Genomic DNA, 24,741 nt, shown 5'->3' on the forward strand with positions numbered 1-24,741 from the left:
GCTCGTGTATTAAAAGCGTGTTGATATGGGGATACTGGGAATTGGCTTTAACCTGGTTTCAAGATTATTTTAAGAATACGAAGGGTATTATCTATTTTAGTGATTCTTGTTCGGATTATATTAATATACAGACGGATCTCCCAGTGGGTTCCTCCCGCTTGGATCATTTGCTCTTTAGCATATTCTCGGATGATAACATTATACGGATGTTTACAGGAAGCCAACTTCAGTATCCTCACTCGTGCCGATGATGTGAAATTGTACAGAGAGATTAAGAATCAATGGATTTGTTACTCTCTCTCTCTCTCTCTCACTCTCCATATTGATGAATTACAAAAGGGTATTCAGTTCATCTTTAATTGGATTAAAATGCAAGGCCTGTCCATCCGTGAATATCGAAAACTGGCACGTCATAACTATAGTACTTCTCACAAACAATTAGTTGTTCGTTATAATTATTCTTTGGAATCGTCCTTACTCATTCTAAGAGTACACGAAATTGTCCATTTAGGAGTACTCTTTTAAGAACTACCAATGGTTCTTACGCCTCTCTCAACTAGCATTCTGCAATGCTATGATTAATAAAAAGAGCTCGCTTTCATTTTATTGGCCCCGATATTCCAAAATGGGCCTACGTATCATTTGTTCGACTAATTTTGGAGTACGCAATATATGTGTGGATCCCCTTTGGAAAATAAAAATGTCAGAACGGGTGCAAAAATCTCTTTATTTAGTTCTGGATTTTAATTCTTTTAAGGATTGGTGTAAGATTTTTAGTCTCCCCGCCTTAAAAGAGAGAAGAAATATGTCAGATTGTAATTTACTGCACTCTATAGTTGAAGGCCAAATCGATGCCCCCACCACGCAATAACTTCAACTGTCCCCCAGGGCCCCCGAGGGAACGCAATTTATTTCGTATCACCAAATGAAGAACAACTCGTCTTAAATTTGAATATTTCGATAGAATTTCTAAATGAAAACAAGATCTTTCTTAGTAAAACCAGGATTAAAAATGAAATCTGTCTTCTTATAGTTTACAATATTCGATTTTTCTGTTTTATGCGCCGTCTTAAAGATCTAAAATGTAAGTTTAATTTTAATATTTTCCATTTTATCTCTCGTTTTGAAAAGGATTCTTTTAAATTGAAACAACGTTTCCTTATTTATCGTACCCGCGCTTTAAAAACCCTTACAAATCCTTTGTTTGCCGAAGAGCGCGTGTGTTTTTCTTATTTAACGTTTAAATACGTACAAAACGTAAAAGAACGTGTGTGTCTCGAAGTAATCACGAATGGAAGGCTTGTGGAGATTAACAAAAAGGGGGAAAAAAAAAAGTACGGTTGACGAAGGTTTTCGAGGTCTTCTAGCGATTCACTTTAACTGTGGGCCCAGGGATGAACCCTGCGGGCCGCCGCATTTACCGAACCTGCTCAACTGCAAAATGCCTATTTTTAGATTAAGATTTGAGGCTCACTTTGGCGTCACTCTTACTTTCGCTTCATCTAAAAAAAAAAAAAAACAACAAACCGCTCGCTCGAATACCATCAAACCGAGCAAGAGTGTTGTGGTGTCCGTTGTGAACCCTGTGGGAAGGGCGCAGCAGTTTATTTCTCCACGTGTAGCAGTCCCGAAATACAAATTCTGTTCCGTTCGTTGCACCGTCCGTCTCTCTCTGCAGTTTCATTCTTCTTTCTTTCTTTCTTTCTTTCTTTCATCCTTAAATAACCAACGCCTTTCTGCGGCTGAGTTGGGCTCGTGTTGTTCTCGTCGGGTTCGGTTATTCAGAATTTAAGTTCGGTTTGGCCCTTCCGCGGTGAACTAACTGCGGGTTGCCGTGGAAACGGTAAAAATACACCTCACGCGCACTTAACGAGGGGGAACGCGAACGCCTTTGTGTTTCGAGAATACAAAAGAAGTTCGCAGAAGCGCGCGCTTTCCCAGAGCGGCCGTTATCAATTTTAAAGTTATTTTTCTTTTTATTTTCGTTCCATTTTAACGCTTCCAGTTCGTTAAACCGCGCGGATTAACGGAGGCGACACTCGAAACGCAGAAGCAGTCGCCATCCATTTTTAAAACTCGGCGAGTTCGTCGAATTGGCAAACGACCTTTTTTCAGCACCCAAATATCGGGTTGGGTTCGGTTTGTAATTTTATTATTATTATCCGTTTATTTCTCTTTCGAGACACCCGTAAACAGCACGTGACTAGAGGGTGTGATTACCGTATTTATCCAAACACCCCTCAAAGATTCGCCCGTCCGATATTTCAAAACGATTTCTTAAAAATAACTGCGGAGAGAGAGAGAGAGAGCGAATTAATTTAGTGAACACGTCAGGCTCCGTCTTCGTGACCGCCTTCCTCCGGTACTTTCCGTGTCTCGAGCGATCATGACGAGTCGTGGAAGTAAAAATCATCGCGCGTTATAAATAAATAAATAAGGGTCCTAACGAGAAGCCTCGCGGGCCTCCCTCTGACCGCGCAAACAAAAACGGAAATTTCTCGAAATGCGTTTTAAGGAATTTCTCTTTCTTCCGCAGATTATCTTCGCTACGCCCCCTGCTTCAAGAACATCTCGAAGGACGAGAGCAAGTGCGCGCTGCAGTACCAGGAGATGGTCCACCTGTCCAAGGTCGAGGACAACGCAAACATCGAAGAAGGACTGCGACAGACGTGTTGGTACGTATCATTCTCTCGTGGGGCGATGCCAACCGACCGACACGATTTCTGATTCTTTTGGGGGAAATAGTTTGGGTGGCCGCAATTTCTGCTCTCTTGCGGTGGCCCACCCTATAAGTTCTCTTTTTCTTGTTTCAAAATATTTCCGATTGTCTACCCTTCTGGGCAACGCCAAGAGGACGATTTCACTTTGGGATTCGGGTTTCTGCGCTGGTAGCGTAGTGGTATCGTCATCGTCCTCCCCACACCGGGTGGAAAAGGCCCGGGTTCGAATCCCGTCGATGACGCGAGGAACTTTAGTAGGCTTTTTTCACTCCGTGGCTCAGTTAGTCGGTCTCAGGCGTACATAGCGAGGTTTTTCCCAAAAACGGGGGTTTTTCGTCCAGCGAAACAGACAAATCGACCAGACAACACACGCAATTAACAGACATAAGATACGCAGCGCGGCAGATGAATTTAATTATTCGGCTGGTCTAAAAATATATAATTCTTTTGGGATTGGGGTGGGGGAATGTACAGCTCGATTTTTTCCCGGAAAGCTTTCACTTATTTTTGCAAGATCTTCGGTACATTCCTAAAGGTTCCTCGGTAGAATTCGAACTATTGACTTCCTCCTGTGGGTGCTCGAAATGTCGAAATGTTCTGAAATGTTATCTTGTCCTTCCATGGACCGTTCTTGTCAGTTGGATTTGACCCAGTGGTTTCGCAGCACCACAAAGTTAACATGGCGGAGTTGAACTTCTGTTTCAGACGCCGCTTCACATTAGACACGCATCGTCATCTTTTTCTTATTTCCACAGATGTGGCCGACGTTCTCTGACCTTCTGATTTTATCTGAACTGGACGATTGCACCATTTCAAACGGAGCGAAGAAACCAGACTCGCCCACCGAGAAAAATATTCCTCAGAGTCCTTCCTCCTTTAAAGAGTAGAGCGACAAAGTTGCGGCTTCGCTGGTCGTGTTTTGAATAGTGATTGTCTGACCCTCATTCATTTCAACTCAGTTTTGCTCCCTCATTTTAACCTTTGCGGATTCTCAATCTGTCGGAAATCTCGGGACGACCGAATTTTTTAAACTTCATTACTACGAAGCAGGCGGAACTCCCGTTCTCGACCTCCAAGAATTTGCATTTTTCTTATTTAATGTTTTTTATTGAAGACCCCAGCTTTGAAGAAATCCGAAAAATTATTAAGCGCTTAAAGAACTTTAAAGCACCGGGAGCTGATGGAATAACTGCAGGGTTGCTGAAGAACGGTGGATCGACACTTTGAAGAAGAATACATAATCTGAAGAATCAAATTGAATTATCTATTAATGGAGCACAGGTTAAGAAAGTCAGCTGATACATCGACTTAGGAGAGACGTGGGACGAGGGCCTCACCTTTCAAAGGCACTTTCAGAACACTAGAACAAAAATTCTCGCTGCCATCTGAGCTGTAAGACAGGAGATAACTGGGATTGGAAACCAGCAACTAGTGACCCATTACATCCAAAGATATATCGTTCCTGCTCCCCTTTATGCTTCAATTATTTGGTTCTGTGCCCCAAATACTTATATTAGGAAGTTTCTCAGCCTGGAATACCGGCTGCTCCGGTGGTTGAATAGGATTGCCGGGAATCCCTTTACCATATCGCCATACGGTATACAAACTTGAACACAGCTTCGTGGATTCAACCCTTAAGTAATATCTCTACTCTGGCACAACTTCCGCCTGGTAGATTGGATGCCCCTCAAATTGAAAACCTTTTGCTCAGGCCTCGTCCTGGTGCCAGGCTCGACACCCTCATAGCCTTCGTAGCACCCTCCATAACACGGAGGGATTAAGGCGGCTGTTTCCCGCAAATACTCTCGAGCTCTTTAGGGACCTTCAAAATCGACCCGAACAGGTTGTACTATGACAAAACTACAGGAAACTCCGGAAATGTATACCAAACTACAAATTTAATGAAGAAAGGCATTCAGGAATGAAGAGTTATCGTAACAAGAGACTTTGAGCGCCTATGAACTCTTAATAATCTGCATATAATGCTAAATAGTCTTCAAAAGATTCTCAAAGGACGGAGGAATACCATTGAACAGAATTGCTAAGAGACTCAATTCATCGTGTTAATGAGCGTAATTTTCCCTTGTTATTTACTTTTCTATTTTCTGATATTTTATTCCAACGATCTAATTTGTTTTGTTGAATGGACGTGTGAGCCACCCTCCTAGATATTTTCTGTACAGGGGTGTTTGATAATAATAATAATAATAATACAATACAACGAATAACCTGATAATAAGAATAATAAAAAATAATCATTGGAGAATAGCGGTATGGTTTCAAACCGAATCGCTCAACAAATGACCAGATTTTCATCTTGAGGCAGGTTCAGGAAAAAAGCATTTAAGTACACTTATTTCATCGATGTGTGGATTTCAAACAAACTTTTTGATTGCGTGAAGTGAGGAAATGATCTCCTTCTCCTGGGCATACCTGCAAAGATTGTTAGGCGCAGAAAAGGAACCCTGGCTGGCTCTAAGGCAGTGGTGAGAATTAACAACGACTTGACGACTCCCTTTGACATTAACACTGGTGTTACAGAAGGCGGTGAACTTTCTACTCTGTTATTCAACAACTTGGTTTTAGAGGCGGCTGTCAGAAAACTAGAAGTGATTGGACACGTGGACATAAACACAGTGCAGCTCTGTGCATATGCTGATGCTGTCGCTATTATCAATAGGACGAAAGGAGCACTAAAGGAAACAGTGGCCAGGCTGGATAGTGAAGCAAGAAGAGGACTTAGGATGAATGAAGCGAAGACAAAATATATGATAATCCGGAGAATGGCAGACAACGCTGAAAATTTAAGAAGCAGTGGCTTCTCGTTTGAGCATGTTCAGAATTTTACCTATTAGGTTCGCAGATAAACCAGTCAAACTGTATTAGAAATGAAATTAAGTCCCGTCCCGTATCCTGAGTGGAAACAGATGCTTCTGTGCATATGAAATCCAGAGTATTGAACACATTTAAAATTAGAATATACAAAATTGTCACTAGACCAGTTGTGACATACGGGTGTGAAGCTTGGACGTTTACGAGTAAAGATGGACAGTTGTTGAGAGTGTTCGTGCGTAGAATTTTACGTACAAGACATTGATGGATCCTGGAGGATCAGAATGAACCATAAACTTGACCATCTTATTCACAGTGCGGACATTGTCAGATTTGTGAAGAGCCCATAGATTTGCCTGGTTGGGATGACAGCGGAACAACTAACAGTATTATTATCATCAGTTTATTCAACGAACACCCCTGTGCAGAAATTATCTCGGAGGGTGGCTCATGCAGATATACAATTAAACTTATTAGAGTGTATCAGAAAATACATAAAATAAATAAATAAAGAGGAAAAATTATATGGATAGAGTCAGTTTCAATGTGAATCGAATCTCATAATCATTTTGCTGAACACCCCTATCGTCAGTCCAATAAGTCTTTTGAAGACACCTCTAGGACTGACGATATTCCGCCAGTTTTTTTTTCTTTTTTTTGTTTCTTTTTCTGAAAAAACAAAATCCGATTATGACAACAAACCGACAAACTTCCTACAAGACACAAATCCATATTAGAAACTAGGCAAAAATCGTATCAGATAATAAATTGATAAAGAATTAAAGATTGCGCTCCGGAGAAAAGATTGCAAGCAATCCGCACCCAGACCTCTTAGCCATACACCACGTTCGCTCCACATATTTGTTGTCATTAAAAACCCGACAAACAATTAAAGCATAATACGTTTTTAACAACCCCTAGTAACTTTCAAAAAGGCGTCAACAGCAAACTTAGCAAAATTTGTAGTTGACTTTCAACAAAACTTCTTCCAAATAAAAAGTACGGAACGCCTCTTTTCTTCAGTCCAAAATATAAAATTAGAACTCGATGACAAATTATATTCCTTCGATATAAAATCACTATATACAAACGTACACCCTCAAAAAGCGGTGAAGGCTACTCGGGACTTGTTGAGCAATGACCCCGCAATAAAAATCAAAACAAAATTAGAAATCACTGATATAATAAACATTATTATATCCTACTGTTATCCGCAAATCATTTCACCACGAAGGAGTCTTTTAGCAACAAGTGTTTGGGGTACCAATGGGCGGTTCTATAAGCGGACATTTCTCTGAAATTCACCTCCTGGAAGTAGAAAACCACCCCATTTCCAAGTACTCTTCCCCATTCCTTAAATTTTATGGAAGACTGTCCGCTTATAAGCAAACCAGATACCATAAATACAATCTTTCATGAGTTGAAAAATGTAGATGAAAGGCTACAATTCACAAGAGAAAATGAAGAAAACAGTAGCATAAACTTCCTAAATGTAACCTTAACAACAGATGGCACCAAAATATATCACAAACTTATAAAAAAGGGGAAATTATTTGCATTTTGATAGCTACGGACCCCTTCCTCACAATAAAATCAAATTGAATGGTCCAGTTCAACAATGCCTTCATGTATTCATCTATAGAGGATGATTGCAAGCAGGAAATCGAATCACTTAAAGACAGATTCCCCAACCGCGGTTACTCGAAATGTCTCATAAAGAATGCCTTAAATACTGTCGAAAGAAACAGTAAAGAAAAACCAAAAAGAGAAGCGCTAAAAAAGCAATTGAGAGGGCTCCCGTATATTGAAACGTACCAACAGCCTTTTAAAAAATTTTGAAAGATACCGGAGTAAACCTAGCCCTTGGCAGCTCCAGGGAACTATGGGCATACCTTAAAAATTCAACAAACAATAAAAAAACAACAAACAAACGTGTTTGTATGTACCTAATCTAATATATGTATATTTCCTATTATTAAACTTGTCGAAATCTATTTTTGTATCCGTTTTCGCTCTGTGTTACAGTGATTTTAGTTTTGATGATATGAATCCAGAGCGCACAGGCCTCTTTAATCATAAACAAACGTGGTTTATGCAATTCCTTGCACACCAGACTGCTATTGCATATACAGTATATAGGCAGCACGAGAACATCGTTACATATGAGAATCTAAAAGCAGTTTAAAAGTAGTCTCAAATAATACAGAAAAAATTAGTTCTGTGATGGCAGCTCACCACTTAGACACACGACTTCACCCATCTTTTGAAAACACCATAATAATAGACAAACAAGACAAAATTTAAGTTAGAAACCTGCAATAAGATCAGCAAACAGATCAATAAAGATGCTTCTTCTTCTGGCATTATAACCCAGGATGGATCTTAGTCTTCTCAACGATGTTCCACCAGTAAGCTCTCCCAGAAGTCAAACTTCTTCTTGTCATGATCTTTAAGTCCTCTTCTACGTCATCCATCCATCTTTTCCGCGGTCTTCCTCTTGCTCTCCTAAAATCTAAAACAAATATCCTACAAGCTCAAATTTAATAACAAAACATAACAACCCCCTCCCCCATCAAGGACCTCTACTAACGAGGACGGGTAGTCAACGCACCCGGATTTCCGAGTGGAAACTTTCATATCCACTCTCTCTCCAAAAAAACCTTGAAGCTTTTCTAATTTTGCCACGCGTGGATTTAGGATCAAAGCTTGCTTTTATTCCTTCGTCCTCTTACTTGGTTTATTTATTTCGATACTATTCTAATTACAACTTACCCGGATGCAGTCATTCCTAAAAAATCTGGGGTAAGAAAATTTCTGATTCAAAATATAAATATTTCTGAAACTTAAGATATCCCTTTAATATTTCTTAACAATCTAAATATCACTTTATTCGCACCGTTCATTTTTAATTTAAAATGAGGACACGGATCCTCCAAAACAGAAAATTAGAATCACAATAAGTCAGCATTCGTCCGATTTTAGGAAAATTAGAGGGGTCTCCACTACACAAGTTGTCCGTCCAACATGTCTACGATCAAGTTTCGAGACTCCACGATTCCCACGATGTTTTTTTACATGTTTTGGAACAACGCATCAACAATATCGATGTGTTGTTGTTGCAAATATTTCTAAAGCAAAAATAGGGAACTCGTAGGGACCGATCGTAGATTTGTTAGGCAAGGAGTTAATGGCATTGATGAGGATAATGAAATGGAAACTTATCAGGAGGAAGGCGAGAGGAAGACCGCGGAAAGTATGGATGGATGACGTAGAAGAGGACTTCAAGATTAAGAGAATAAAAAATTTTGAGAAGTTTTTGATTTCTGAGAGAGCTTTTACTGGTGGACCATCGTCGGGTAGGCTAACACCAACCCTGAGCTATAACGACAGAAGAAAAATATTTTTGATATTGCGTCGAATTTCTCGTGGTGTAGTTTGTCCTCCAAGTAGGCTTGCACTTCACACAAAGAAAGGAATCGTGCCTTTTGTAAAATTACTAAAAAAGTGTTTCCGCTGGGTGGGATTGAGATCAAGCGAGCCCTGTTGAAGGGTCACGAGGGGCTGTTAAATGGGGCTCGTGTTCGAGGCTAATTTAGAAACCTGGTATTAGTAATGTTTGCATGTGTGTGTGTGAATTGTGCGTGTGGGGGCACTAATTGCTCTCTTCTCTTTCTTTCAGCACGTTCACCCACTTTGTGCAGTGCAAGAACATGCACGTGGCCAAGGACTGCGGACCAAGGGCGGGGCAATTTCTGCGACGCCACATGGAGAGGATGTCGGGGTCGCTGATCACCCAACACTGCGCGGCCTACACCTTCGATGTGGAAGGCTGCGACGGAGCTTCTGGAACGGGGGTCCGTCATCGTAGTCTGTTTGCGTTCTGTATCCTTCCGCCGCTAACCTGGTCTTTGGGCGCTGTTTTTGTTGCCCGGTGAGACGCCACCTAGTGTATAGTGTACAAAGTAATAAAGTATTACTGTTTTCTAGCTGCTCGTCTCTCCCTCAAACGCTGCGGTAACACCCTCGCAATTACACCCACACCCACAACACCACCCCTCTTCCCCCACGTATGGCCCTCAAAATATTCACTCAGAGGGAGAAGAAATCCACCCATTCAAACAGCCAGCGAGCGTGTGACCTGTTAATTGCAACTAATCTCGCAAGAGGGCGTCTTTTGTGTGAGGAATCGAAAGGTATTCGTGCACTCGAGATTTCCAGCCCCGTCCTCCTTCGTCACATTTTGATGACTGCATTTGGATGCGCACTCTGCACTGCGCAGCCTTCCCGTGGACAGTGAGCGAAAAAGCCTTAAAAGGGGAAAGGGGACCGCCCAACATCTGATTAAGGGACAGACTCGGTGGATAATCGTTTTTAGTGGGGGACGACAAGGATGGCTCTGGGCATTTTGCGCACCGTGGCTGAGTTAGTTGGTTCCCGGGGAGTGTTGCACAGTGACTTCCTCGCTCGAACCGGATTTTCATCCGAACACAGACAAGCCGGTCGAATAACACGCAGTGCACTCACGCCTCGTATCCTTTGCTACTGGGGAGCTTAACACACACACACACACACACACACACACACAACATGGCACAAAATTTACGTAATCTTGTCCCTGCCCACAGGGATCTGACACAAATAAACAAATCTAATGTTTATTAGAGAAAGAGAAAGCAGACAAATCGCTTCCCGAATGCCAATTTGAGGGAGGCACTTCGAGTAACAGTTAATAACACAGTGGGACGACACGTTAATACAACGTGAGTAACAGAAGGCATCATGTAGTGTGCAGTGGACATGTGTTGTGTCTTGTGTAAAGACACAACACATGTCCACTGCCCCTAAACGTCGATTCAACTCCGCCATGATTCTCGGTGTTCTGTACAATGGCCACAAATGAGTGCAGTGCTATCTTTGCGTGTGTGTGTTTTTCGGTTCAGCCCTGTGAATGTTACGAAAAGCAGAGAGCATACTGTGTATATTGTACACCGGTATATAATATTAAAAATATTAATAAAACTATAAGTATTGCCTAAGAACCAAATTCTAATACATTTAGTTTTTAATTTTCAGTAAATATATTAATATTTGTTTTTCAAGTCGTTGAGAAATCAGAAGGTATTACGCTATTCACCTAAAACAATCCAGAAGGTTATGGCGTATACCTCCGCTACAGCCCTGGTTGTGTTGTTTAGTTGTTTCTGGCCGCTTTGCTACCAGGAATGCTGCTTCCCAGTACCCGTCCACGCCACGCGGAGGCGGGCCCAACTATACGCGTAGAAAACTAAATGTAATATTTCCAGCACCCATAGAAAGAAGTGTGAGTCTTGTGGGTGCAGCGGTCTCCTATAATCACGTACGGTAGTGAAGACCACAAAGAATTCCGCATCCACTGAAGAAAGTGCAATAGGAATGGATGCCAGCAGTTCCTATACCCAAGAAGCCCAAGTCTGGGCTTCCTGGTCTTGGGCTTTCATTACATCAAATGAAAATCCAAAAAAAAAAAAAAAAAAAAAACTCTCCCCAAAGGGACGATAGCATAATTAACAATTTTAGAATAAAAATATTTAAATGAACAAAATAATAAAATAAATAAACAATAAAGAAAATTAAGAAAAAAATTAATAAATTTAATCGGATAAAACTTTAAAATAATAATTATTATTAAAAAAAAGAGATAAAATAATTAAGAAAAAAAAGGAGAGACAGAAGAGATAATCAATTCAGTAATCCGCGTCGTCTGTTAAAAGCCCTAACTGATTAATTATTACTTGTTTTACCGGTAACTTAACTTAATACAATCCTCTTTTGTACATATGCTTTTATTGTTTGAATCTCTATCAATGTTTATCGTCCTGTTGGATTTCATATTATTGTTATTATATTTATTGATCTGATCTCAGATACACTGTTAATGGTTACCTGTTGTGTATCTTGTTATTAATAAAATAAAATAAATAAAAATAAAAAAAGTAGCAAATTCCTGTGCAGCTGCGAAGGCATTTTGATTTGCGTTTAAAAGATTCCTTCATTTCTTAAATCTTTTTTGGTAAACCGCGCAAAAGTCTTCAGAGGCGCCGCAGAAACAGGTCTCTCACGTAGACGGATTAAATTGAAGAACGTACGTGTGCTAGATGATAGAACTATTATTGGTCAGCCTGAGGGCACGAGTCCTTAGGCTGCCCAACGTGAGGAGTAAAAATTTTACTAAATCCTGTACAGCTAAATGCCCGTTAAAATAAATTTTAAGTACCGCATTAATTTATAATCCAAGAAAAGACTACAAAGAAAAGACTACACAGTTTGTGTAATCTTCTCCTAAAACTAGATATGAACCGTGGCAACACAGGCTACAGGTCATCAACCCTTTAAAACAATTGAACCAAAAATTCTCATTCCCAGAGAACAGATAAGTCCTTCTATGCATAGTCAGTACCTTTATATACATTCCAAATTATTACTAATTTAAGGGGCTTAAAGGGGAACAGGTATCCTGTGTATTATCAGACACTCAGCCTAAAACACTGATGGATCCAATATCTGTCTATTACAGAAGATTTAGGAGAAGTCCGGTTGACCTGCCTCCCTAAAATCCACTCATGCACACCTTCTCGATGGTAAGCCCTGTTACGTCACTTAGGTGGCAACGAACGTGTAGAGTGGTTCTCTTCAAGACGCCTGGTCAGCGTGAAGAGGAAAAGACCAAACCCTCCAGCACATGAAAGCACGACGAAACAAATGGCCCTCAGTCCCCAGCAGCTTTCACTCTCCCTCTTACGGCAGCGAGAGGATCAGAGTGGAAGCAGAGGGTGCTAAGAATCTCTGGGTACGACCAGGCTGCCATGCACGGAAAATGAACTTGGCCTGTTATAACGTAAGAACACTCATCGGTGAAGACAGGATATTAGAGCTGGAAAAGGAATTGGAAAATGTGAATTGGAATATCATCGGTTTGGCTGAAACAAGAAGAAGAAATGAATCACTTATAAGTTTACCGAGTGGAAATCTGCTGTACACCAATGGAAACAGTGAAAGAAGTGAAGGTGGAGTTGGGTTTCTGGTCCATAAAGATTTTAAAAATAACATTTTGGAATTCAAAAGTACATCACCAAGGGTGTCAAGACTAATACTCAAGATTTCTAAGAGATACAAGCTAAAGATTATAATGATTTATGCACCAACATCGAGCCATGATGATGAAGAGGTTGAAGAAATATATACAGAAATGGAGAGTCTTCTAGATGAGCAGAAAACCCACTACACTATTATTATGGGAGACTTCAATGCTAAGGTTGGAAAAAGACAAAACAGTGCAGAAAGGGGAACAATGGGAAATTTTGGAATTGGTGAAAGAAATGAAAGAGGTGAAAGACTTGTGGAATTTGCAGAATCTCAAGGATTGTCAGTAATGAACACTTTTTTCAAGAAAAGGGTGAACAGAAAGTGGACATGGAAGAGTCCAAATGGATTAACTACTAATGAAATCGACTTCATCCTCACTAACAGAAGATATATTGTGAATGATGTTACTGTCCTGAATAAGGTAAATGTTGGAAGTGATCACAGAATGGTAAGATGTACACTTGATATAGATGTAGGAAAGGAAAGGAAAAAACTGACCCGAGTAAATAATACAAAGGTCTTTGAGATAACAGAAGAGGAGAAAAAGCAGTATGTATTGGAACTTAAGAACAAGTATGAGCTTCTGCAGACTGCTGAGGACCAAGATATCGACGAGGAATATTACAACTTTTTGAAAGTGATAAAGCCCAAGAAATCCAAAGAAGAAAAAATTAGTCAAGAAACACTTGTCATGATGAACCGAAGACGACAAATGAAAAGCAAGAAAAACACTGACAGGGAGAAAATTGAGTATACTGAGTTATGCAAAGCCATTAGAAAGAGACTCAGAGAGGACATAAGAAGATTTAACACAAGAAAAGTAGAACAAGCATTAAGGGAAAACAAAGGAATTAAATCAGCAGCCATGAGCAGTAATACAGAAAGACAAATGATACTAAAACTGAAGAATAGCGATGGTGTACTTATAAACAGCAGAGAAGGCATAATTCAAATAGCAGAAGACTACTATAGAGAATTATACAAGGAGCAGGGGAATGATGCCAGCAGTGGGAAAGATGGATTGCAAAGTAGCAACACATACGACATACCCAATATTCTTCCTGATGAGGTAGAACATGCATTGAAGAAAATGAAGAATCAGAAAGCCCCGGGGGAAGATGAAGTTATTGTAGAGTTGTTAAAATTGGGAGGAAGAGACATAACACAAAAACTGGCAAGGCTCTTCACAAAGTGCATTAGAAAAGGTGTGACGCCTAAGCAGTGGAATAATGCAATCATAGTTTTGCTGCATAAGAAAGGAGATAAATCAGAAATTGGAAATTATAGGCCAATTAGCTTGTTATCCCACATCTACAAGTTGTTCACAAGGGTCATTACTAACAGATTAGACAGAATACTTGATGAGAATCAACCGAAAGAGCAAGCTGGCTTTAGGACAGGATTCTCAACTATGGATCACCTTCATGTAATATCACAGCTAATGGAGAAAGCAAATGAATATAAAACACCATTATGCCTGGCATTTGTGGATTATGAAAAGGCATTTGACTCCATACAGCATAAGGCAATGTTTCGGGCACTGGAAAGACAAGGCATTGATACCCCATATAGTATGATTTTGAAGAAAATATATGAGAGTGCTACTTCCTTTATTAGACTAGACAAAGACAGTAGGAAATTTAAAATTGAGAAAGGAGTTCGACAAGGAGACACAATATCTCCGAAGCTGTTTACTGCTGCCCTTGAGGAAGCTTTCAGAAGATTAGACTGGTCGCAGAAAGGAATCAATGTGAATGGAGAATACCTAAACCATTTACGATTTGCAGATGACATTGTGGTCATTAGCCACGATCCCAACGAATTAGAGGAAAATCTTAATCAGTTATGCACAGCTAGTAAGGATTTTGGACTAAAGATGAATATGGCTAAAACAAAAGTAATGATGAACAAGTATGCCACAGAAAGGGAAATAAAGATTGAAGGAGCAGTAATTGAAAAGGTGGAGTCATATACTTATCTGGGACAAGTCATTAGCTGTAATAATGATAAATGGCTGGAAGTCAAGAGAAGAATAAATTTTGGATGGATAGCATTCAGGAAATATAGTCACATACTGAGGAGCAATATCCCAGTTTGTCTGAAACGTAAAATAATGAATCAATGTATACTCCCCACCATGACTTATGGAAGTGAAACTTGGGCACTCACCAAAAGAATGGAAGAGAAGCTGAGAACTACACAGCGAAAAATGGAACGAATCATATTGGGAATCAGACTGTTAGATAAGAAGAGAAACACATGGATTAGTCAACAAACTCAAGTAAAGGACATTCTTATCAAAACTAAAGAACTAAAATGGTCCTGGTCAGGACACATAGCTCGAAGACATGATGACAGATGGACTAAGAAAATAACAGAATGGTATCCAAGAGGAGCTAGAAGAAAACCTGGAAGACAAAGGCGGAGATGGATAGATGAAATTCATGAGTTTGTGGGTAGTAAATGGATGGCCAGTGCTCAAAACAGAAGGAACTGGAAAGTTGCTGGAGAGGCCTTCATCCTGCAGTGGATTGAAAATGGCTGATGATGATGATGATGCATAGTCAGTACCTTTATATACATTCCAAATTATTACTAATTTAAGGAAACAAAATTTAGTTTTTAAGTTAAAAAGCTGTTTGATTTTCAAGATGCGAAGAACTTTGCGGAATTCCAATCTTTTTTTTCCATTCCAATCCAATTCCAATCTTTTTCTGACAAGATATTTAAAAGAAGACCCACCTTGTTTACTAATCCTAGAAGTGGACAGTAGACTGATGTTTTCATAAACTAATATTTCTACTAAGTTAGAAATGCTAATGCAATGATAAGAGTTTGGCCTTCACTGTGACGTGAGTAACCCTAGGAAACCATATGGCAGCCGCATATACTACAATTGGCAAAAATATAGCCTTATAATATAATGCCAAAGTGTTGTGCTTTATACCCCATTCAGCCCTTGAGAGCCTAATCACATTGGCAGTAAACGTGTTAATCTTTTCAGCTAAGTTCTTTACGTGGGGTATAAAAGAAACTTTATCATCAATTAAGAGACCAAGTTATTTATTTTGAGAGACATAAGGAATTTGGATATTGTTGATATGAAGTTTAATTGAAGAACACAAATTCAAACATGCAAATATACGTATAGACATCATGTAGACGTGTACACTGTACACTGTACACATGTAGACGTGTACAGTGTATGATGAGGGCTGCTCTAGAAGTTCAGTTCAACTCCGCCGTGGAACATTGTGATGATACAGAACTCTGTAAATGGCCAGCAGTGATTTAGGCCAGCAGTTTGTGAAGTGTTGTTTCAGGCCACTTTGTCACCAGGAAGGCGATCACCTGGAAAACATGTCCAGTGTCCGTCTACACCACACGGAGGTGTAGCGCAGCCCACCTTTACAATCTTGACAGAATGCTCAAAGCGAGCTTGGGATCATTCAAAAAACAAAAAAAGAAAATATAATCCAGTAGAAACCTGAAGGCAGAACACTCACACACGCACTCCACCATCCTCTGGCACACACCTGATAGGGCAGACAAAAATGAAATGAGAGAAGCAAAAACATGAGAAGGAATCCCGCACAGCTGCCAGCAATAATCCCAATGAGAGCCAGTGTGAGTCGAGCAGTGATCGTGGACAGAAGGTCCAGAAAGGATTCAACACAGTTGGAGCTCTGCAGCTGACGGCAGTGTAGCTTTGCGTGTGCGTAGACTCCGTTGTCTCAAACATCCAAAGTATAATAAACAAACCAATTAAGGCCAACCACCCCAATACTTGATATCGATGTTTTAGAAGGCGTACGCGCTTGTAACGCGTCCGAAGTCGTTGGCAGGCTTTTTATCCCAGCTTATGTCGTCCTACGCAGCGTTCGAAGTGTCCATCTACTTTGCATGCCTTTTTATCCTCTGCTTCCTGTAAAACTAACCGTTGGAAGGCGTCGCCGACGCTGCGCTTCAAGCGCTCGTCTAGCCCTTAGGATCCTTAGGACGGTTCGAGAATTTTCCCTAGATTTGCCAAGAGGACAATGGGACGGAAGCAGCCTATGATAGATAAGCTGATCTGTAACCAAGTTACAAAGGACGTTAGGCAGGCGAAGGAAGATGACGAGAAATCTTTGGCAAGGGATGCAAATAAAAACAGCAAAGAGTTCTTTACTAATGTAAACTCTAGAACGAAGGGGATGAATCAGGTTGGTCTACTTGATATCGATGGGTCAACTGTTGATGATCCTGCTCAGGTAGCTAACAAACTAAATGAATATTTTCCATCGACATTCACACATGAGGAGTTATTCAGGAAGGGGAATGCCATAGTTGAAGTAAACACTGGCAGTGAGCTAGATAATCTTGTAATAATTGAGAGTAAAGTGGAGGAGAAATTGTTGAATATAAACTTAAGAATGGCACATAGGATGGATGGGATCTATCCAGTTATATTAAAGGAGGCGGAAAAGGAAGTAAGCAAACCCTTACCTATAATTATGAGAGCTTCCTTGGACTCAGGGGAGGTACCCATGGATTGGAGATGTGCAAATGTGACCCCAATTCACAAAGGAGGATCAAAGGCTGACACAAGTAATTATACACCTGTTACTTTAACTACGGTTCCAAGAAAATTAATGGAGGCACTGGTTAAAGAAGCACTGCAGGATCATCTAGACAAGACTTCAGTTATAGCTCGGACACAGCATGGTTTTGTTAAGGGAAAGTCTTGCCTGACCAATTTGATTGGATACTATGATGCAGTCACAAAAGAACTGGATGCAGGGAATAACTTTGATATTATATACTTGGATCTTAGAAAGGCTTTTGATACTGTTGCACATGGAAGACTGCTGCACAAATTGGAGCAGTGTGGCATTGGAGGCAAATTGCTGCTATGGATAAAGGGGTGGTTGAGGGGGAGAATACAGAGAGTGGTAATCAATCGACACTGTTCATCGTGGACTAATGTTATTAGTGGAGTCCCTCAGGGTTCAGTGTTGGGTCCATTATTGTTTTCTGTATTTATATTTGATATTGATGATGGTATATCAAGCTTAATGCCCAAGTTTGCAGACGATAAAAAGGTTGGCAAGGTTGTTAAGGACATTACTGACGCTATGCTGCTGCAACAGGATCTGGAAAGGTTGAGCAGATGGGCTGAGAGGTGGAAAATGAAGTTTAACATTGAGAAATGTAAAGTACTACTTATGGAAAACAGCAACCCCAGAGCAACGTATCAACTCTGTGGTACTACACTGACAGTGGTAGAGAATGAGAAGGACCTGTGGGTAATTGTGCAAGCAGATATGAAGTTCTTTGAGTAGTGCAGACGGGCTGCAAGGGTAGCTCATGGTGTCTTGTCAATGATATACAGGGAATTTTTCTAGCAGGGATAAGGAGGTGATTATTCCCTTGTATAAGGCGATGGTCAGGCCACACATAGAGTACTGTATACAGGTCTGGAGGCCTCATTTCAAGAAGGATGTAGAGCTGCTGGAACGAGTACAGAGAAGGGCAACAAGATTAGTGAATGGAACAAAGGGGTGCTTCTTACGAAGAAAGGCTCAAGTTTTGCAAATTACAGTGTCTGGAGACTAGGCACCGGCGATGTGATCTGATTGAGGTGTATAAAGCCTTGAATGGTCTGAGCATGCTCAATGCTGATGGGATATTGCCTCTTGCTCAGAATAATCACCTGAGAGGGCATAAATTCAAATTGAGGAAAGACAGATGTAGGATAGACGTGCGGAAATTTACCTTTAGCCAGCGGGTGGTTGGTTGGTGGAACAGACTTCCATCCCTTGTCGTGGAAGTTGATAGCCTAAATAAATTTAAGGCTCAGCTGGACAGGTATTTCGAACGAACGGAGGGGGTGAAGTGGAAGTGGGTTTTTTCTTTTTCTTTTTTTTTTTTTTGGCTGATGCTGAGCATAAGCTTGCTTTCTTGCATTATATGCCTCTACTAATGCTAATGCAAAAAAGGATCGTCGAACTGAAGGTGGCTTATGTCTTTTCTTTATCAGGTACTTCTTGTGGTTTAAGTTTTCTATGGCTTGTGAAAGAAACTTTCCTGGAAGCATTAGGTTGGCTGAATCATTCTAGTTGGAGGTTTCCTGGGAGTTAGCCTGTACAGTATTGAAAATTTCAAGGGTGAAGGTTTTATCTCTCGTGATTTTATATTTGAAGCCCCAGGGGTTGGAGTTCCCAGTTTCCTTAACAAAACTCATCCAGGTTGCTGTTTTTTCTGGCTGCTATGGCGTTTAGTATAGTCGTTTTTCTTTTGGACGTAGTCGCTGTAGAATCGCTGAGCGTCTAGGGGCGGCCAGTCCCGGTAGCAGCGACGGCCCGCAGTACCAATCTCCGAAGTCTAGTGAGATCATTGGTCTCCTAAGTGGAGACAACAGGTCGGAATATTTTCCTTTTGTCAGATTTATAGGATTCTTTGAGGATTGCTTGTTGGAGATCAGTTGCCAGTTCATTGGCTTGTGTGGATTCATATTGATTTGGCTCACTTTCAGGGAAGTCTCCTTTAATACAACGTTCAAAGGATTGCCAGTCGACATTTCTAGTGGAGAACCTCACTAGTTCAGACAGTATTATCTGGTTGTCTTTTTTGAGTGTGGTTAAGTTTATGAGAAAAAGTATAACTCTGTGGTCGCTGAGGATCCAGTCTGGGATAACGTTCTAGTCGGAGACCAGGGAGCCAAGGTCCCTAGTGGAGATCGTGATATCGATGTTCCATTCACCTGTAGAGCTACCGTACTACCGTACGTGGTGTAGGGACTGGGTTGGTTATGTATTATTAGGTCCTCGAGAAGTGATCTACCAGCGTCAGCAGTAGGGCAAAACCACAACTCAGACTTGGCATTAAACTCAAAGGCAACTAGGAAAGAATTTGAGCCGAGTAAGTTGAGAGCATATTCCAGGAAGTTAAGTGATTGTTAAAATCAGCAGATGGGGGACAATACAGGGACAGCAGATAGAATTACCACAGGGCATATGTAATCTACACAAGTGGCAAACTGATTGCAGGGGCAATGTATTACGAGGGCGTCTAAATCCTTGTTAAGAACAACGATGCATGTCTTTGGGTCTTCCAAGCTAGGCTGGATGACTCGAGTGTGCATTGAGAAGCCGGTGATTTTGGATGTGTGTTTGGATTGGTTTTATGGGCCTTTTTCTTGTCCCTAAAAGATTAAATCAAAAAATGTTGTTTACACTTCTCTTCAAAAGCCGTCAAGCGCAACAATCCGTTTACACAGGAAGCGTTAGCTCCTGGCCCTGCTGCCTTGATGAGCATATGTACTACAACTACTACTCGTAATACACTGTAACCAATAATATGAACATTTACTAAGATTATTTATTAGTTAGCTGCAACACTCATTCTTTAACGAGCTAGCTCTGTGGGGCCAGATGACATCCAATATGAAGTAATAAACCGCCTTTCAACAGAATCTAAGGGTCGCCTAATAGAATCTTTCTTAGCAAAGAATTTCCGGATTCCTGGTGGAGGGCAATAGTTGTTGCCTACCCATAACTAGGAAAGGATCCCAGAAATACAAGTAACTCTCGTTCCAGAGCTCTAAAATCTGTTTCAACAAAAGGTCCTGGAAAGAATGGTTAATGGTCGCTTTATATGGTATTTAGCATTTAGCATTAGTAGAGGCATGCGATGCAAGAAAGCAAGCTTATGCAGCATCAGCAGCCGACCGGGCTGGCCAGGTGGGTAAAGTGCCTACCTGGCAACCCAAAGGTCGCGGTTTCGAATCCCGCCTCGGGCTTGGATCAGAGTAAATGCAAAAACTTTGGGAGGTGCATTATGGCCACAGAAGCCTATGCACCAACAACTAACAAAAAAAAAAAAAAAAAAACCCTTCGATTTCACCTCTCCATTCGTTCCAAATACCTGTCCAGCTGAGCCTTAAATTTATTTAGGCTATCAACTTACACAACAAAGATGGAAGTGTGTTCCACCAATCAACCACCTGCTGGCTAAAGGCAAACTTCCGCACATCTGTTCTACAACTGTCTTTCGTCAATTTGAATCTATGCCCCCTCAGGTTCTTTGTCTGAGCAAGAGGAAGAGTCCCATCAGCATTCACCTTGCTCAACCCATTCAAGGCCTTGTACACCTCAATCAGATCACCGCGCAGGTGCCTAGTCTCCAGCCACTGCAATTTGCAGAACTTAAGCCTTTCTTGGTAAGAGCACCCCTCTGTTCCACTCACCAATCTTGTTGCCCTTCTTTGTACTCGTTCTAGCAAATCTACATCCTTCCTAAAATGAGGCCTCCAGACCTGTACACAGTACTCTAGGTGTGGCCTGACCATTGCCTGGTATAACGGGATAGTCACCTCCCTGTCCTTGCTAGCAAAATTCCTATATATCATTGACATATAGGAATTAACAATGACCTGCCCTGGCAACCTGTCTGCACTGCTCAGCGAACTTTATATTCACCCTCAGGTCCTTTTCACTTTCTTGAGTGTAGTACTACACAGTTGGTAGGATTCTCTTCGGTTATTGCTACCCACTTGTCAATTTATGAACTTGTCAATATGTTAAACTTCAGTTGCCACTCCTCAGCCCATCTGTTCAACATTTATAGATCCCCTTGCTGTAGCATACTGTGTTTACTGTCGTTAACAACCCTGCCAACCTTTGTATCATCTGCAAACTTGGACATTAAACCTGATATACCTTCATTGATATCATTGATAAATACTCAATACAAAAATGGCCCAACACCGAACCCTGAAGGACTCCACTAATAACATTTTTTGACGAAGAGCAGTGTCCATTGATTACCACTCTCTGTTGTTCCCCCCCTCAACCATCCCTTTATCCATTGTAGCAACTTACCCTTAATGCCATACCTCTTCAAGTTGTACAGCAGTCTATTGCTCTGCCGAAGAGCAAACCCCTGGACACCAGGAAGCTAGGGGGGGGGTGATATTTACATACAGAGGTTAAGACGGGGACATGTGTCTGGTGGTTACATGGGGCACATGTAGGTATAACCCGAAAGGTACAGAACTTACTGTGTTTATTATTTTACATAATTGAAAGAATTAAAGGATATTATTTTCTCAAAACTGCTATAAATTACAAAACCATGAGAGAAATGTAGAAAATATAGAGAAATGAGGCAGTCCTTCACCGGTTGCTGCACGTGGTATCTCTTCAATCTTCACTGTAATAGTGGTCACAGCCAGGCGTCTTTGGAGTAGTAGATTCTAAGGAAGAGAGGACCAGTGATGGCTTCACTTTATTTTCCTTTTCACCTATCTTTAACGGGATGCATTGTGGTGGAATTTTCCTTCTGGTGGCGTCTCATAAGTATACGTTTGCATAAGTGTCCTTTAGCTTCTGATGTATGCTGCTCGCAGAATTTATCCAGGTCGATGGCTAGATTGTTCATCAAATCTACCGTGTTTCCTGGGAACATGCGTCTCAATCCTTTCAGGTTGTTCAAACTGATTGTGAGTGGGAGCCTTGGGTCCTTTTGATTCCTTCCGGCAATGCGGGGAGTTTTTATTAGATCAGTAATATCAGGGGCGTCGAGTCTTGTGATTAGTCTGGCAAGTGTGAAAAGGTTTGCTGCCACAATCTGTTGTTTCCATGGGGTGACTTCCAGGTTTATGTAGAACTGAGCCCTAGAAATGGTGTATTGGGTTGCCAGTCCGCCAGTTGAGCCATTTCAGGAGCCAGTATTCCAGGCTGAGGAACTTGTTGAACTGTGTTGTGGGAGCAGAGGACCAAATGGTTGCGGCATAGAGAGGTATGGGATAGACACATCGGACAACATATTTCTTTACTAGGTCGGCGTCATGAATTCCCGTTAGTTCCTGGCTGATCGCCCACATAGCGGAGTACATTTTGGTTTTTGTGTTCAGGAGGTGAGCCTGGAATGTCAGCCCCTCATCCCATACTAATCAGAGATCCTTGTGTGTTTTAACTTTCTGAATGGGTGAGCCATTGATGGTAAGATTAATGGCATTGCGTGACTTCTTCCAGGTGAAGGACATTTGAGTTGTCTTTGCTTGATTAATCTGTAGTCCGATGGAAGCCAAATATTGTTGGAGGTTATATATGGTTTTACTTGCCTGCAAGGTAGTGCTAAGAACCTGAATTTGGTCAGAATATGTGATATAAAGTTTCAAGTCATCAGCGTATGATTGGAAGTCAGTTTGGGATGCCAGGAAGGGCTCCAGCGCTGCGGCAAATAGGGTTGGTGATAAGACTCCCCTTTTGGGACGCCCCTATTAGTAATGCAAGTTGTCCGAAATCTGCGATGTGAGATGATCAGATGTCTATGCTCCAGGATTGATTTAATGATGCTGAGAGTTCTTCCAGTGATGTTAAAATACTGCTGGAGATTGGTGATTAGAGATGTTATGTCCATTTTATCATAGGCCGCTTTTATGTCAAAGAAAATAGCATCAAGCTGTGTCCTGTTGTTGAGGGCTAAGATGGGAAAACGTTGGGCCTCAGCAGGGGTCCAGTGGCTAAACGACCAGATGAACAACGGTACATGACACTACACATATACAATATCCATACAATTTTAAACCTCTGGCATTTCCAGCAAACTGGTACACCCATAATGAAAGCAACACGGAGATGAGGGAAACCCCTGGTGCCGTCTGGCACTAAATATACTTTACACCTTACACCTTACTGAGTGCTGACAAAAAAAACTCTGCAGAAAGGCGAGAAATGCGTGTGTCGTGCTTGTGCAGTGTGTGTCTGTGTCTCATTCTGTCCGCTTTGCCATCAGGAAGGCGATCACCTGGACCTTCCTTTTTCCGCCCACATTAGCGTATACGGAGTGCTCATCCGTGCTGACCTTGAAAGACACCGCACTGTGCTTGACCTCCATCTTGTTCGCTCGTTCACTGGCTTTCTGAATTGATACGGTGCAACCAGGACAACTTCGGTGGCCAACCCGTGACATTTCAAAGTCAACAAGGAAGGCGACAGAATTCTGATGATTACGGGGACCACTCGCGAGAGGACGCTCAGTCATTAAAAAGGAAGTCCGGATTTAACTTGCGACGGGCACAGACGAATGAAAATTAATTTTCTGTTTATAATCGGGGACGACCAAACGGTCAGAGGAGTTCACAAGACAGACAGACAGACAGACAGAATACAAGAATCAGCACCGTATTCAGCAGTCAAGGACTTGAACCCCGATATCTCAAGGCACGTGTACTCATGCACCAGCGCGCTTAACTACTCGGCTACAGCGGCCTAAAAAGAGAGAAGTTTGAACTGAGGAAGGAGAAAACGACTTCCTTTAACGTTACCACACGGCTCTCATAATCGTTGATATAATTCGAATGAAATAATCGAATTATATCGAATGAATGAATCATTTTCCACAATCGAATGAATCATTCTAATGATGAGCACAATCGAAAGAATGGATAATAACCTGTCGGTTATGGCCACCACTAGATTTAACGACCTCGTTTGTTGTTTCTCCCGCCATAAGCCCTCGAACTATGGGCGCGTCATTCCAAGGGGATCCTTTCTCCGGAGGAGGGACGATTTAATCAGGTTCGGAACCTGAATTCGTGATGCTTTTATTAAATACGATCATATGATAACAGTTTTCTTTGATATCGAAAGCGTACAACACAGCCTGACCATTTGACACATTACAAGACCATCACAACTTTGCTCGTATGAGTAACCTTTCCCGTTTTCATTAAAAACTTGCTTAATCGTCAGTTTTAAGTTCGTTTCGGATCCTATCTCTCAAGTGTTTTGCCAACATGAGGCACCGGTAAGCAATGCCCTCTATGTGATGATTTTACCATATTTTGTCATTCGTATGAGCGCCACTGAAAGGCAACTGCGAAAAGCCATTGATAATCTTTCATCTTGGACATCAACTAATGGATTCATAATTTCGTCACAGAACACAGTTCGTGTATACTCTTCTGTCGCAAACAGAATCTTCATCCTGACCCAGAATTAAGGAGAGGGTAAAGATCATCCGCTTGGTAGCAGAAGCTAAATTGCTAGGATGTGCCAAAGGGCTTAATATTCTACGGTTC

At 41.3% G+C, this 24,741-nt stretch overlaps 1 protein-coding gene across 1 annotated transcript in view; it reads left to right on the forward strand.

Annotated features, from left to right (window-relative positions):
* Nucleotides 1-9,487, forward strand: part of LOC150089100 (uncharacterized) — a 129,394-nt gene extending 119,907 nt beyond the window's left edge. The window contains exons 4-5 of the mRNA XM_090370410.1: nt 2,537-2,675; nt 9,232-9,487. Of these exons, the coding sequence (XP_090226536.1) occupies nt 2,537-2,675; nt 9,232-9,487 (395 nt within the window). The remainder of the gene's footprint in view (nt 1-2,536; nt 2,676-9,231) is intronic.
* The last annotated feature ends 15,254 nt before the right edge of the window (nt 9,488-24,741 follow it).

The sequence above is a fragment of the Mastigoproctus giganteus genome, chromosome 3 (assembly GCF_048544385.1).
Source record: "Mastigoproctus giganteus isolate SK-2022 chromosome 3, ASM4854438v1, whole genome shotgun sequence".
Taxonomy (NCBI): Eukaryota; Metazoa; Arthropoda; class Arachnida; order Uropygi; family Thelyphonidae; genus Mastigoproctus; species Mastigoproctus giganteus.